The 15642-nt window shown below is 56.0% G+C and overlaps 1 protein-coding gene across 12 annotated transcripts in view; it reads right to left on the bottom strand.

The window, feature by feature from the left end:
• The window catches only part of CUX1 (cut like homeobox 1), a 383965-nt gene that overhangs the window by 69099 nt on the left and 299224 nt on the right, over positions 1–15642 (bottom strand). For 7 of the 12 annotated variants that reach the window (XM_089895747.1, XM_022587992.3, XM_022587997.3 and 4 more), the window contains exons 12-15: positions 6446–6504; positions 2830–2878; positions 2018–2114; positions 336–1007 (exon numbers count right to left, since the gene is read on the bottom strand). In XM_089895747.1, coding sequence (XP_089751873.1) covers positions 336–1007; positions 2018–2114; positions 2830–2878; positions 6446–6504 — 877 coding nt within the window. The remainder of the gene's footprint in view (positions 1–335; positions 1008–2017; positions 2115–2829; positions 2879–6445; positions 6505–15642) is intronic. The other 5 variants (XM_022587996.3, XM_089895748.1, XM_022587995.3 and 2 more) reach the window with 2 other exon arrangements.

Here is a 15642-nt window from a genome sequence, read left to right as displayed (position 1 = left end):
ACCTAAGGCCGGAAGGATCGCTGGACACGAAACGCATCAGAACGTCGAGCGTGAGGTAATTCCCTCCGACTCAGTACGTGGTATTGAAATAGCGAGTCTACTACGCGTGAGGTGCTGAACGATTTTCAGAGGCCGGACCACCCCCCAGGTCTAACAGCCTTAGCTCCTGCCCCTCGGCCCTGAGCTCCGGCAGTGGCAGGACTGAGAGCTGTACCTGATGTGATGCACAACAGATGTCTCATCTCACAAACACACAGACACACACACACACACACACACACACACCCCTCTCCATGACGAGCTCACACATGGGCACCAACCCATGAGTCTCTCACCTCTTTGTCTGCCTTGGATGCTGCGAAGAGCCAGGATGTTCTGCTCGTCCGAGAGGAACTGCTTCATCTTGTGAAACGGCTCCTTGCCGCGCACCGTCAGTTTATTCCACGGCTTGGGCCGGGCCAGAATCTCGCTCACGGACCCTTGGGACAGTCCCAGTACGTAGTGTCCGAAAATGCGCTGCCCGATGTTGTGCTTGATGAGCTGCTCTTTCACCTGCCGGGCGATTTCTGCAGTGTCCATCTCCTCGCCCTCGGAGACGCTCCCAGCACTTTCTGACTGGCTGGGAGACGGGGCCATGCCATTTACATCTGGGCTTTGTTGTAATGGACTTTGGGAAGATATGGAGTTTGTGCTGTATGGACCTGTTGAAAAAATCATGCTTGTGCTTCCTGCTTCCTGCATGGCCTTGGAGTAGAAGGACTGCATTAGCTGTCGTTGGAGGAGAGAGTTTAGTGCAAATTTTCCCGTAGAAGCCAGGGGCAGGCTGGGGCTTGCCAGGGATGAGCTGAAAAAGTCTTGCGTTAACCCCGCTGGTGAGAACTGGTGTGTACCATTAGTATTGGAAGCCTGCTCCCCCGTGTTGCGGGGCAACTGAGAAGGAGGGGAGGCCGGCAAAGGTCCAGGACGCCGACTCTCAGGCTGGTCTTTCCCTTTTCTCCTGGCTGACCCTACAAGGAAGGGCAAACATAATGCATTATGGGGGATTCAAAAGGGAAAAAAAACCAAGACCAGGACGCAAAGTTTGCCCCGCAAAAGGGAAAAAAAAAAGTGCAGATTTTTTTTTTTTTTTTTTTTTTTTAAACAAGGGCCAATGAGGTGTGTTGGTTTGTTTTTCAATTGAATTTTTAAATTAGCCAAACGAGGCCCCCCGGAAACAAGCAACATGCATTTCATGTTTGCACCTTTCTTGTACGTTGCAGCCTGGAGAGTTCCCCTTGACATAGACTCAAACTCCTAACGTGACAAGGAGCCGGTACCACACACAGTAAAGAGTCGGCAGGTCGCGGGCCTCTCATCAGGCCTCTAGCATTTGAGCTATAACCAGAAGGGCCCCACCTGAGGAGCAGCAAACACTGACATTTTGGGACCAACGGATTCTCACACCACTTGCTCTGAGGCGAATGCACCGCACCGAGTCCACTCGATCGAAGGCACGCACATTTTAAGAATGAAATATCATCGGAGCCCGAGACACTCTTAAACGCTTTACCAGCTGCCAAACCCGAAGCAGTCAGTGACGTCACCACTTCGGGACGAGCAAAGAAAGGCTAAGGATGGGGGAGGCGTTCCCAAGGAAAACCTGACAAAGGAAGAAAAGCTCCACTGAGCCGGGAAGGGCAGGGCCTGGCCCTGGAAGCAGCCCCGGAAACACCACGGGAGAGGCCGCACAACCAAGAAGAGACCAGAAAAGCCACCGTCCGCGAGCGAGCGCCCTCGTGGGCTCTCCCGCAGCACGGCCCTGCCTGCGCTCCGCAGACGCCCTGCGGCCTCGCGCCTCGCCTGGACCGTCTCGGAGCGGGTGGGGGCGGGTGGGGGGGTGAGGAGGAGACGGACACTCGTTAGTCAAGGTTCTCATCGCCCGGTGACGCCCGCCATGCATCGGCCCAGACTCACGGTTCGTCTTCTTCTTCCTCGACCCCGGGAGGGGCCAAGCGGACGCGAGACCCTGTCAACCTACCACTCAGGTCGCTGTTGGAGATGCGCAGCGCGGCGTTCTCGGACTGCAGCGAGCGGTTCTTCTCCAGCAGCAGTACCTCCAGGGGCCTGGATGAGTCCTAGACGGGGCAGAGCGGGGCTCACCGCGGGGCCGCCGGACCCCCAGGATCCCCGCTCTGACCTGACCACCCCCCGCCCTCCCCCCGAGGACGCTCCACGCACGTGGAGAACACTCGAGTTCCTTTCTGAGATAACTCATTCCGGCTGAAGTCATTTCTCTCTTTCTAGGCTCACACAGCTTCCAGACAGCTCATTATTCCCCCTTCTGTACCCAAATCCGAGCATCTAGACCTACGCTTTGTTAGGCAAAGGGAGCCACAGGCCCGTCAGAAAGGCCTGCAAAGGTGATCTCTTTTGGGTGCCAGCCACCAAGAGTCAGAGGCTGCCTTTTGGGCATCGGGAGCGGGCTTGCACGTGATGACTTAAAATTTTAATTGGCCACTGGGTTACCGTGCGCCATTGTCATCTTGCCCGTTTCTTGTCCACGTGAGGCAGTAGATAATAAAAATTCCTAAGTCAGTCCACTTGGGGCTGCTCTTTTAACACAACCTATAATCGTTTGTACCCACGTTCTCAGGACCTGCCCAAGTTAAACTGCAATTTCACGTGAACGCGGTTACCAGTTTCAAAGACACTAACTTTTCTCTTCTTGCCCCTTTTAAGTTAAAGATAATTTGCTTTAACTTGGCGAAATATCCTTGAGGAGAAACACCGCGACGGTGAAGCAGTGACGCGGATGCTCACGCACACGGAAAGCAAAGGGAGACCATGTACCTGCGTCCCAGCTCCCTCGGCCGGAGCAAACTCCATGGACTTCAGGATGCTGCGGAGAGCAAGACAGAGCCGTTAGCCCTGCTCGGACCTTTGGGGGCAGCCGCGCTAACGAGCGGCCACGTCACCGCTTCCTGCTCTCCAGGAACCGAGGAGCTGACAACTTTAACAACTTCCCTGGCAGCTTTATCATCTGATAGCGTCTCTGGAATAACGATTCGACTAGCAGTTGGCCAGCGAAAGTTTCTTGCCCAGCATGTAAATCATTCCATATGGAATCACACCAGGTCTGTTCAGAGTATAATTTTAAAGTTAAGTTGAACGCAGACGTAACACTGCTGCAAGTGGCATGTATTTGTAAAGCTGAGAAGGGCTGAAAAAGCTGTAATGAGGAAGCCGGGGAGAGGAACCGATGCCCCTGGCCGCTGCCCCTCAGGTACACTTGGCAGCTGCCGCCCGGGGATGGGCCAGGAGCGAGGTCCCACCGCTGGATGGCTCAAAGGCGGCAGCAGACCGTCTGCAGCCCAGGCTGGGGAAGGAGCCACTGCCAAGGTGTGGGCGCCAGGGCTTACGTCTCCTTTGTTCTCCTTACCATGGAAACTGCTCCGGTCTCGGCCTGTGTCAACAAGTCCGAGAGCTGAGTGAGCGCGGGTGCCCAGGACTGCTGTTCACAGCGTTCCGCACATGTGGACACTCCTTTCTTCCTGTGGGTCCGTGTGGCCCCAAGGAGCCCAGGCGCTCCCCTCACGCTCGAGGCGGGAAGGTGAGAAAGTGGGCAGCTTCCATCCCAGGCACCGGGCCTCCTGCACTCTCCCAGCTGGGACTCTAGCCTCGGCCCTTCTATAAGATCAATGGCAGTGCCATCCGGAGAGCACAGCGTGCCCAGGGCCCAGGGGGCTCTCTGTGCCACGGCCCCCGGGAGGTTCAGTGAGGAGCTGACCGCTCTTAGCTCCCCCGTGGTTGTATCTTTGTAGTGGCCCCTGTCGTGTAAACTAACAAAACGGGAACGAGGAGCTCATAATTCTGTTTTATGATGAGCTGCTACCGAGAATCATAAGAGCCTCGGGCCGCACTGCATCAGCCAGGAGAGAAGAGGCGAGCCGTCTGGACAAGCCTGTCTTTTCTTTGTGGCTGTCACATTGTTTGCAGCTACATTCTTGTCTGAGGGCCTCTTTAGGATCATGTAAGAAACGACTAAGTGCGTCTGAATTTATACTGAAAACGTCAGTGTCTCTTCATTTATTTATTTTTATTTTTTTTTTGCGGTACGCGGGCCTCTCACTGTTGTGGCCTCTCCCGCGGCGGAGCACAGGCTCCGGACGCACAGGCTCAACGGCCATGGCTCATGGGCCCAGCCGCTCCGCGGCATGTGGGATCTTCCCGGACCGGGGCACGAACCTGAGTCCCCTGCATCGGCAGGCGGACTCTCAACCACTGCGCCACCAGGGAAGCCCTCTCTTCATTTATTCACCAAGTTTACTGACAGCCTACTACGTGCCTGGCGCTGTGCAGACTCAGAACCACTTCTCATCCTCAGGGACCCTACAGTGATTCTGGGTGGAAGACAAAATCCAAACAGCACCAGCGGGAGAAAACCCGGGCAGGAGACGGGTGTGTCTCATGAGATGTCAGTGTTTGTGAAGGGCCTTGAAGGAGCAAAATGCTTTACAGACTCCTGGGGTGGGGCACGGTGGGGACCTCAGGGGAAGAGATGGGACGGAACGGGCGCTGGTGTGCATCCAGAGGGCGTGTGGATCACCAGGAACTGGGAAGCCAGGGACACCTTCTAGCAGAAGAGCCACCTGAATGGGGCTGTGCTGGGGCCGTGTTGGGCAGATGTAGCAGAAGCGCTGGCAGGAATATGGGAGGCTGTCCTGGGAGAGGGTGAGGGCCGGCGAGTGGCCGGGCAGGCGGACCTGGGAGGGAGCAGCCTGGGGCCAAGAAGCCTTGGTTCTCGGTGAGAGAGGTGAGCTCAGAGGAGTGGGTGTGGGCCTGGCCTCAGCCTGGGAAGGGCGGGGGCTCGGGAGAAGGCCTTCAAGTCAGTTTTTTCGATTCAGCACTAGGGAGGGCACACATTGTTTTTGTTTTCGTTTTTTTTTGCGGTACGCGGGCCTCTCACTGTTGTGGCCTCTCCCGTTGCGGAGCACAGGCTCCGGACGCGCAGGCTCAGCGGCCATGGCTCACGGGCCCAGCCTCTCCACGGCGTGTGGGATCTTCCCGGACCGGGGCACGAACCTGTGTCCCCTGCACTGGCAGGCGGACTCTCAACCACTGCGCCACCAGGGAAGACCCTTTTTTTTTTCTTTTGAGGCAGGAAGAGGGAAAGGGATGGGGAGGCGGGTAGAGAAGTAAAAAATATATCTCCCGGAAATGCGGTGGGGGAGAGGACAGAGCTCAAAGAAGCTGGACCTACAGAGAGTTGAGGGGGTGTCCAAGGAGGCGTGCAGAGGCCCGCTGTGTCACGGGGGTGAGGATGCTCAGGGAGAGAAGTGAGTGGAGCCCCCGGGAGTCACCCCGCCAGGGAGGAGGCTGCTGACGCAGGGGGCGAGAAGGTCGAAGAGGCCTTCACGTGGGCTTTTTTAGCAAACCCGAGGGAATGGAATTAAGAATCCGAAGAACAGCATGGGGAGTGGGTGTAGGCTTATTTTAAAAGGAGAAATTAAAAATGTCAGCAAGAGCGAAACGAGCTGATGGGAAGAGTAGGAAGGAAGGCACCAGCGTGGCGGGGTCAGCCTGGAGAGACGGGAGGGAGAAGCCGAGACCAGAGGAGTCGTTTCGAGGCAGAGGCTCCGGGAGCCGCGGGCGTCTGTCCCCTCCGTCAGGCAGAGCACTGGGGGGGTCTGCTGAGGGGTCGGGGTGCAGCTGGGGGCAGAAGGGTATGCCGAGGGCGTGGCAAGGCCCCCGGGAAGCAGAGGCGGCCAGCAGCAGGGGAGAGGCCCGGAGCCTGCAGGGACCCAGGCCCAGGGACCCCTCTGCAGTGTTTGCCAACCTGGCTGGGGAGGAGGGGGCAGCTCGGGTGAGACTCTTCGAGGCGAGGGAGGGCAAGGGGCGGCCGGGTGCACTGTCGGGGCACTGCCCGTGAGCTCTAGGCGGGCCAAGGGCAGCTCAGGGGAAGGAGTTTGAGGCGGGAGGGTCAGGCTGGGCGCCGGGGCCCGAGGAAGGAGCTTCTAAGCGTGGGAAAGTGAGCATCAGCTCCAAAGGGTGACAAGCTTTCAGCTGCTGCCTCTCGGGTGGAGGCCGGGGGATCAAAGTCCCATAGTTTAAGCCAGGGAGGCGTGAGGCCTCAACTGGAAAATGTTTCCTTGCTCTGTTCTCCTTCTGTTTGGGGGACTTACAGCTAAAAAGTAAGCTCGTATTTTATATTTCCTACAAAGGCAGTATCTCCCGATTCCGTGCAGGTTGGTAACTTTTATGCACAGAGTTCCATAAAAAGTCCAAAGAATTCAGGCACAGGCCTGAGCGCAAACACCCGCCATGGTGAGTAGCCCCGGATGTGGCCCAGTGGTGGAGCCTCAGCCAGGGGCCCCGCAGCTGCCCCCTCGCTGACACGGTGTTTCCTTAGCACATGTCCCCAACGAGCCCTGGCTCGTGAATGGCCAAGCTGCATCTCCAAACTTACTTTAGCTCTTTCTTCACCTCTTCATAGTCAGCCTGTCCTTTGAGTTTTTCTTCCAGTTGCTGAAAACAGAGAGGGATTTTATTAGTGGTCGTGTCTGAAAAAGGCTGCTGGGCTTTGCCATGGACTGAATGTGGTGTCCCCACAAATTCAAATGTTGAGATCCTAACCCCCAACATGGTGGTGGCATCAGGAGGTGGCGCTATTGGGAGGTGTTGAGGTCATGACTGGAATTAGTGACTTAAAAGAGACCCCCGAGAGGCCCCTCTCGGGGCCATGTGAGGACACAGCAGGAAGACGGCAGTCTGTGAACCAAGGAGGGAGCCCTCAACAGACACAGAAAATGCTGGAGCCTCATCTTGGACTTCCAGCTTCAGAACTGTGAGAAACAGAAGTGTCCGCTGTTTACATCACCTGGTCTCTGGTATCCCATCACGGCAGCCCCAACGGGCTAAGACCCTTCACTGACTACGTCCCCTGTAAAGCATCCAGCAGCCCCGAGGGAGCCCAGACATGCACAGTGAAAGGTGACAACTGTGGAGTCGTCCCTTGTCCTTTGCTTGTTGCCTGATGTTGAGTGGGCACAGGCGTGCGTGCACACCACACACACATACACACACACACACACACACACACACGGCAACCATAAGGTTGTAACATAAACCCCAATGAAAGTAGAAGGAAAAGGCTTTACAGAAGTGGAAAACCGAACAACGAAAAGGCCATTTTCTATGAAATCCCACAAAATGGCCAACAGGATGAAGAGACGCTCTCCTGGTGTTTTAAAAGCAGCGTGTGGCTTTTCACAAACTACGTGAGGTTAGTTGTCAACACCTTTGGTGGGACCCTGCTGATAAGAGATACGGCCCTTTTGTCACTGAGGTCAGCATCAGATAGGCACCAGGGAAAATGCGTTTGTATTTCTGGAGGGGTCCCCCCAGACGCGGGGGATTTTAGCAGCGGAGGCCGGTCCGCTGGGTGGTCACTGCTTTCTCCGACAGATGGTCCTGCAGGGAGGGCCCTGGCAGGGCACCCTGGCCAGCAGGGCCACGGCTGGGCATGGCTGACTCCCTGGCCCTAGAATGCCCTTCAGAGGGAAGGTCAGGGGCCCTTTGGCAAGCTTCCCAGGTGCGGTGATGCTCTGCTGTGCTCCATTCACCTCTGTGAGCTCACTTGGTACCCACGTGGCTGTTTGCGCCCAGAGCCCTGCGGGGCCTTCTTGCCAGGAAGAGCCTTTGCTGTAGAGTGGTCGGCAGAGGGTGCTTCCTTCTCTGAAGGTGCTTTTGGCCTAGTTTGTTTTTGCCCTTCCCCCCTCAACCAAAGGAGTTCTTTGTGGGAAGGAAGACAGCTTGACATAAAACGCAAAGACTCAGCCAGCAGGGGGTCCTGACCCTTTAGCATCTTTCCAAGCCTGGGGCGAACAAATTCCAACTCTTGAATCAACAGGCCCTTCCCATCCCCAGGGCTTCTAGTTACCTTTTTAGGCTCTACTTGACCAGCCACGTCTATGATCACAGTTTAAAGCCAGCTGAGAACATTCTAGAATGTGGGGAGAAGATTCCCACCTGGCCCACTAGCCTTGATGCTCACCTGAATCCCACGTGGCCCCATTTAGCCCGTCTTTTCCTTTTGCCTTTGCTGGCGGTTCCTTGTGTGTGTATTTTCCATTGTGTAGAATTGCTCTGCCCTAGTTCCTTTTTAAGACCTCTTGCCTGTATTACAATGGTTTCTCCTCATAATCAAACAGGGTAGCATGCACTCATTTTCCGACAAAAGATGCTGAGAAGGTGCTCATGAAGACACGATTCTTTCATTCTCCTCCCTGTGCTCGGAGAGTGGGAAGCCTTTCCTAACACAAGATTGCCCAGCGCCGCTGGGACGCAAAGCACCTTCGGAGGGTGGGACTCACTGACGCTGCACGTGGAGCACGCATAAAAAGTGGTCACGTTCAGAGAACAGGAGACGGGCAGGAAGAACGGCAGACACGAAGCTTCTGGACCTGGCACGGCCCAGAACCTGGAGTCAGCTCTGTCACTCACGAGCTGGGCCCTTTGGGCACGTCAATGAGCGGCTCATCTGTGAGACGGGAAGACCGGTGACCTCCAAGTACTGAGCGAAGGGGCACGAGACAAGGAGCCGGTGCAGATGCTGGTACCGAGGGGCCTTCGATGCGGGACCACTGTCGCTGCCAGGTCCTGCTGCGGGTTCCCTCCTGCAGCAGAGCACGGCTGCAGGCCTTCGATCAGCCCAGATCAGAAGGTTTTCGGGCTGGAATCTGTCTGGTTAAATATGAGTTTTCACTGAGAACCAAACAGCTTCCACTGAAATTTCTGCCATCTGCCTGGGGGGCAGCATAGTCAGGAAGAAACCAAGATGGCGGCTGCAAACCTCTGTGGAGCAGACACCTGGACGGGGGCCTGGCGGGGGGCGCCTCACAAAGCCCGTCCCCACCGAGCTCCCAGCGGAGCGCCATCTCAGGACCCCGCGTGTGGCGGCAGGCTGGGGGTGGGCCGGGGCAGGAGGCAGGTGGCGTGGGCCCACACAGGCAAGAGCCCTCTGTTCTTTGGCCAGAAACTCCTTGCTGGGCGCCCGTAACATCTGGTTTCAGGGGGTCCTGCCCGGAAAGGGCAGCAGATGCTCCTAGGATTTTGCCGAGGCTCGTCAAGCAGCGGGCCAGATCCCAGGCCCGGCTCCGCATCTCACATGTCATCTTATCCAGTTATCACGACACGTCTGCAGAGCATCTGTCTGTCCGTCCAGAGAAACAAAGAAAAAAAAAACCCCACAGGGGGTCTGCACCAAAGGCCGTGGCAGAGCCCGAGGCTGCCCAGAGCAAGTGCAGGAAGCAGTGAGGCACCGGCGGGCTGGGGCCCGACAGCCCCGGGCCAAGTCCTGGCTCCACCACTTAGCTGCAGAGGGACCTTGGAAAAGACACTGAACTTCTCTAAGCCTCGGTTTCTTCATCTATAAAATGGGGATAACGGTACACACGGGACAGTGCTTTCCTGAGGACTAAATGAAACTGTCGTCCCTTGGTACCCACGGCGGATTTGGCTCCAGAAGCCCTGTGGTACCAAATCTGCAGATGCTCTAGTCCCTTACACAGAATGGCGTAGGGCACTTGGCCCTCCGAATCCGTGGATGTGGAACGTGCAGAGACAAGAGCCCCAGCTGCAATACTGAGTGCTCAGCCTGTGGTAAAGCACTCAGTAACGATGGTGACTGTTATTACTGTAGTTATGACTACTTTATCCCTGGTGGGTGGTACTGAATACGACTAAAGGGTTCTGAAGACACTCTGTGGTCCTCAGTACAGGCGCTCCATTTACGAAGTTCTCCACAGCCCAGTCTGCCACCTCCGAGCGTCCCTGCGGCTCTTTGGCAGATCCATGGAGGAAGACGGAGGCCCAGAGCAGCTCTGGCTGTCTGATGCCGATGGCAGGAAAGGCAGCCCCACATCCTGCGCCCTGAATGCAGAATCCGGCAGGCGGGTCGCCTTCCTGAAAAGGGGCTCTTGTAAAGGAACCCACTCTGACCTTGTATAGAGAGGGGAGGAAAGGTCTAGGGCGGAGCTGGGCTTCGAGCTCAGTCCCACTTGGCTGTGACCCTGGGTGACGGGCTTAGGCTGTCGGGCCCCACGCTCCTCATGTGGGAAGGGGGGAAGAGTAAGAAGGAGGGTTTCCAGAGGACAGTGGTGAGGAAATGTCGGATGCACAAGCGCAGGCTGCAAGCACCCCTCAAACACGGTGGTTTTATGATACATTAATCACACACGTTTAATACTATAGAGCACGTATGTGGTTCCAGAACTTAGTAGGAGCTCATCAAATGTTTCTTGAATTGCTAGGAGCATTATCTATCTGAAGTTCTTAAAATCCTGGCTAAGACTCAAATAACGAGGTAATTTAACTTAAAATGCAAAGCACTTTGGTGTGCAGCAAATTAGGTACTGAATTTATAAAAGATATCTGTCTTAGTCAAGTTATAACACGGGGCCTAGGGCTACCAACTTAAGGGACCTCTGGCACAGAGACTAATGCAAAGACCCTCGAAAGACCTCGTCCTCCGGGTCGCACAGCAAGGGGTCAAGGTAGCAACACGCCTTTGCCGCGCAACGGACGGGGCCGGAGAGGCGACTGTTGCGGTTTACAGGCAGCTCTGTCTTCTTCCTCTGGGATAATCGGAGCCAGGCTTTCGGCAGTGCTGTCTGAAGACCCACAGCTCAGGTTAGGGGCGTCGGTGTGTGGCCCCTCACCCTGACGTGGACCCCGGGGCTGAGGGGCCACCAGTCAGAACCCAGCGGGTGTGACTGGGCTCCCTGGTCCGGGCAGGGGTCTGAGGTTGACTCTGCCTCTCTGGGGTCTGGAACTAGGCAGCGTGCCCCTCCTTTTCACCTGAACGGGGACCCCCTCAGGTCTCCACTGTTCCTTGGTGAGAGGTGGCAGTTACGTAAATTTAGGATCGGCTGAGGCTAGCCTGGGGGAGAAGCCCAGGGACGCCCAAGGCGGGTGCTGTGCGTGCACTACAGGGAGGCTGAGAACGCAAGACAAAAAGGGGAGACCCCCCCCCCGCCCCCAGGCCAGGGGGTGGGGAGAGTGACCATGACATTGGAGGCCTTGCCGCCAGCTGGATAAGTGTGGCTCTGGAGACAAAAGGGGGAGCCCTGTGTGGCAACCCCATCACAAGTCACCTCCAACCTCCATGAACTGTGACCCAGGCACAGGGCGGACGGGAGCAACTCCTTCTCACGGAATGGTGCCACCATCGTCCAGGAGGGTCCTGGCTCAATATTTCAGCTACTTGGACATTGTATGGTCGGCTAAGTGGGCCACAAGCTGGGGATCATCTGCAGGTGAGTATCTGGATTTACTCACCCAGTGACCAGGGGCTCGTGTGTCTAAGAGGATTCACCGTAGATTCCCACAATTAGCTCCCTGAAGCATTTCCAGTAATGCCCACCGGTTTGCAGTGAGTTACTTACGACCTCAATGCAGATAACTGGTCTTGAGGCCTCTAGCACGATGCCCCAGCGGGAAGAGGCCCTCGGTTTCTTCCCTCTGGGGCATCTCCGCTGCTGCCTCCCTTCCCGGGGCCCCCTTCATCCCCCTCCTCCCCGTGGAAGGCTCACTGCTTCCTTCAATCTGTGCTCACAGTGCCTTCAAGATGCAGCCAGGACGAGGCTCAGGGAGGCTCGGCTCCTGGGCTCTCTGATACCGGGATGTGTGACGTTAAAACTCACTCGTGCCGTCCAGGGAGGGCAGGGGCCACGGAGGGACACACACAGGCCTCCCCGCTACAGCCATGGGCTGGCTGGCACCTCCTCCCCGAGACAGCGATTATCATCATGCCCACCCGCGGCAAGCGACCAACGGAACGTGGATGTCGGAGCTTCACACACTGAGACGATGATGAGATGCTCGTTAAAACGCGGTCAAGGGCAGCCCCGGTGCAGAGGAAACACACGGCCGGTGAGGGAACTTATGTAACCAAAGAGGCAGCGTCCAGAATTAAAGGTGCTGAACGAGTGCAGAGAAGTGGTTGTCGGTCTTTGGTCCTGTCCCCACCCCGCGAGGGACACACTGTGCCCCACAGTGGCTCAAAAGGACCCATCGGAACCTCGGGAGGTGGCGTGAGGGGTGCGGAGGCTTGGGGAGGCTTGTGCAGTTTGGAAAAAGGCCCCCAGGTGAATGGAGCACACATGCCCACCCGCCCACCCGCCCAGTGAGAAGTACTGATCTTTAAAGCAACTGCAGAAAATATCATTTCTCCCTGGGGGAGATGGGCCCCAGTCAGTCTTTCTCACAAACGCCCATCTTAAACCTGAGCTATCGGTAGCATTGTCTCCCGTGCCCTAGCGAGTAGAATGCAGGTGACTGCCGCGTTACACTGCCTCTGTACTGAAGTGTTCCAACAGAAGACCCCAGAATAGTGTTATCAAAAACAGCAGGCTTGCAATGGCAGTCGGCTTATTTCACTAATTACGAATGCGGAATTATCCTTGACAAGCGGCACGCTGCTGCAGTACTTGTCAGATCAGGCAGGAGGAAGCAGCTCCCACTTCTGAGCTGGTTTTGATGTGTCTGAAGGTTACTGTGTGTGGCTAGTGATGGTGAACTTGGCTTGAGAAAGTAGAGTGTGGGGAGAGAGACTGGTAAACATCCAACTGGCAATTTATCCTCATAATTATCAATCAGTTATGAAGGTGAAGGGAAGAAAGCATTAGTTGCAAAGAGAGGGACTGTTTCAAGGTGCTCGGAAAAGCAAACCACTTAGTCCCCAAACGTGTTCCATTACAGAGTGCACCCCCAGGGGGTCCTGGTGGAGGAGACCCCCAGTCAGCTCAAGACTCCATAATCTCAAGACTTGTCCGTGGGACTTCCCTGGTGGTCCAGTGGTTGAGACGCCGCTCTTCCACTGTGAGCGGGCGCGGGTTCGATCCCTGGCCGGGATCCTGCATGCCACACGGCATGGCCAAAAAAAAAAAAGACTTGTCCTTTACGCCTCCTGCCCTTGTGAGACCAGTGCCCCTCATCCCTTCAGTGGCCGTCATCAAGCACATTAGCATTTCTCTCCGAGGTCATGGTCAGCGTCCATGGTGAAACCACCCACCACGCCAGGATGCTGAGAGACAGCTGGAGGCTGGAGCATCTTCAGACGTAGATCCCAACCCGAGCCCACAAAGCTGGACAGCACTGTCCAAGATGGAAAAGACGGGGTGTCGGGGGGTTGGGGATGGTGGAAGCGGGAGGAGGAGGAAATGGGAAGCTCAGGGGCAGCTCCCGGCTGCTTCCAGCGGCCACCACAGCTGGGCCCCAGACCCCCGCCACAAAAGCATCAGGTGGTCGATTTGACAGGTCTCATTCATAAAATATTTTTCTAGTAATTGTTTCGCTGCTTAGTTTAGATTTGAGACTATAAATTATACACGTTAGGAGAAAAAAAAAGCCCAGGGTAGTATCTCATTCAATTAACCTTATTCCCTTGGGCGAGGGAGGCTGATGGGCCCGTTTGGGGAAGGCTGATACCTTCTGCGTGTGGGTTCGACATCAGGGAGAGCTTCACTCCTGGCGACAAGGGGTTAAGATAATTAAAATCAGAAAAGTCTTGTTACTAGAGGACATGTTTTGATTATTAGATCAGATGAAGGTAAGGGAGTAATAATTTTGGAAGAAGTATTGCCGAATTGTTTCATTAACCGCACAGTATTAAAGAATTCCCCCAAGATACAGATAAAGAACATTAATTTGTGAAACTGCGTTTCATTTTTGGTGAAGGCAAACATTAAAACCTTAACTGATTTAGAAGAAATTGCTCTGTAATAAAAAACGTAAGGTCTACAGCCTCCCTCTCATGTAGTCAAACGCATCATGTACTTGAGTCGAAGCCTTTAACTGTAACAAAGGAGGGGAAGGCCAATTATCCAATAGCAGGGCCACTGCTGGGGTCAGAAATGGCTATAACACGAGGAAATGACACTGAATCTGGAAATAAAAAGTGAGTACTGGCACTCAGTGGGCAGGCTGGAGAGCCTCAATGTGACCGGGCCTCAACCATCTCCCCATCCCGGCAGGACCGTCTCCTCCGCGGGGCCCGGGCACCCGGCAGTTTCTCAGACAGTGGATGAAATCCACCCGAAGAGGCAGAGAAGGATCTAGTGAGGATGAGCTGTGGGTGCCCCGGCGCCAGCGAGGTCAGGCCAGGGGGCTGCCGGGAGGACAAGACTTGCTGGAGACTGAGTTCTGCCTCAAAAACATGGTCATGCGTGGAGGAAAAAAAAAAAAAAAATCTCAATTAAAAAAAAAAAATCAAAATGGGCCTAACCACATTCTGGAATTACTTTACATAAGAAAAAGTTTTCCTGACATTTTTACAACCAACTCTGATCCACTTTCTTTAGAGCACAGAGACTATAATTGGCAGTCGGTCACTTATCCATTCACACCCGCCTCGAATGGGCGCTGAGCGGGGGCGGGGGGGGGGGGGCCGGTGGAGCGGGGACGGCAGAGCGGATGCCGCGCCCTCGCCGGTCCTGTCTCTTCCCTGTCAAATAAGATACCAGCGAGGAGTCCCTGCTGGCTCTGACGTGTGAATCTGGGGTGCCACGACTATCTCCACATTATGCTAACTTCAACAGATTGGGAATACCTTAAATAAAGTGTAATTAAAAAAATATAACGTAAAAGGTTCTGGGTTGTGAATGTGGGACACCAATTTATGAGAAGCCCCAAGAGGATCTGGCTTTCGGCTGGACTGCTAAAGACGCCGAGGGAGACCAGCGGCTGATGGTGGGAGCTCCCCGTGCTGAAGCAACACCACGCTCCGGGCCCCGGCGCCTGGCACAGGCCTGAGGGTCAAAACCATCCCTGCAGGTGGGGAGCGGGGGCCCACGGGGCTCGGTGCAGATGTGCCCTCCACGAACCCCTGGCTTTCATGTTGTTTGGGCACAGGGCGGGCTGGGGTCTCGGTGTGCTGGGTCCTCCTGCCGGCACCTTCTCCAGGAGCCAGGGAAGGCCGGCAGAGCTGCACTAACGTGTCTGCGGATGGCCTGCGCCCCGACGGCACTCCAGCCCATGCAGCGTGCTGTGGGCAGGTGGGCACCAAGGATCGGGGTTTCTGCAACGGGCTGCGTGCGAGGACAGCTGACCAGGAGGGACGTGCCACCTGGGCAGGGGCTGATGGGAGGGGTCAAGGCCCATCCCACCTCGCTGCCTTGGGCTTCAGGGCTCTGCTTCCGGCTGCCTCACAGAGGTCAAGGCTGCCATGCCTGCTGTCAGGACAAGGTGTTCTCCAGACAAGAGCCCTGACGGAGCTTCTGAGTGACGTGTCCAGGGGAACCTCACGCCTCCTTATACTGGTCTCACTGGAGGGAAAGACTTGGCTGATGGCTGGAGCTCACCTGAGATAAAACCCCAACAGTCACTTCTGCTTTCAAAAGAGAAGGAATTTTAACCATGACCTTTGCAGACAACAAAAACGAGATACATGTGTGCAACGGCTACGGCGGGGCAAATGAGTTAGTTGGCTTTGAGGCAAGACCCCCCCCTGCCGTGGTCACTATACTGGGGGCCGAAGTGCCCCGCTGAAGAGCTCGGGGTGTCGGCGGGGAGCCGGACCCCCCGTGCCGAGCCCGGGCTCCTTCCGGGGCCACATGGGAGGGAGGTGGGGTGTGCGCGTGCGGCCCTCCCCCGGCCCCTGGGGCC

This window comes from Delphinapterus leucas, chromosome 15, assembly GCF_059928025.1.
Source record: "Delphinapterus leucas isolate spDelLeu-1000000601 "Yukka" chromosome 15, BTC_Dleu_Yukka2, whole genome shotgun sequence".
NCBI classification, from domain to species: domain Eukaryota; kingdom Metazoa; phylum Chordata; class Mammalia; order Artiodactyla; family Monodontidae; genus Delphinapterus; species Delphinapterus leucas.
Note: the sequence above shows the minus strand (reverse complement) of the source record. Positions and strands in the feature narration are given on the sequence as shown.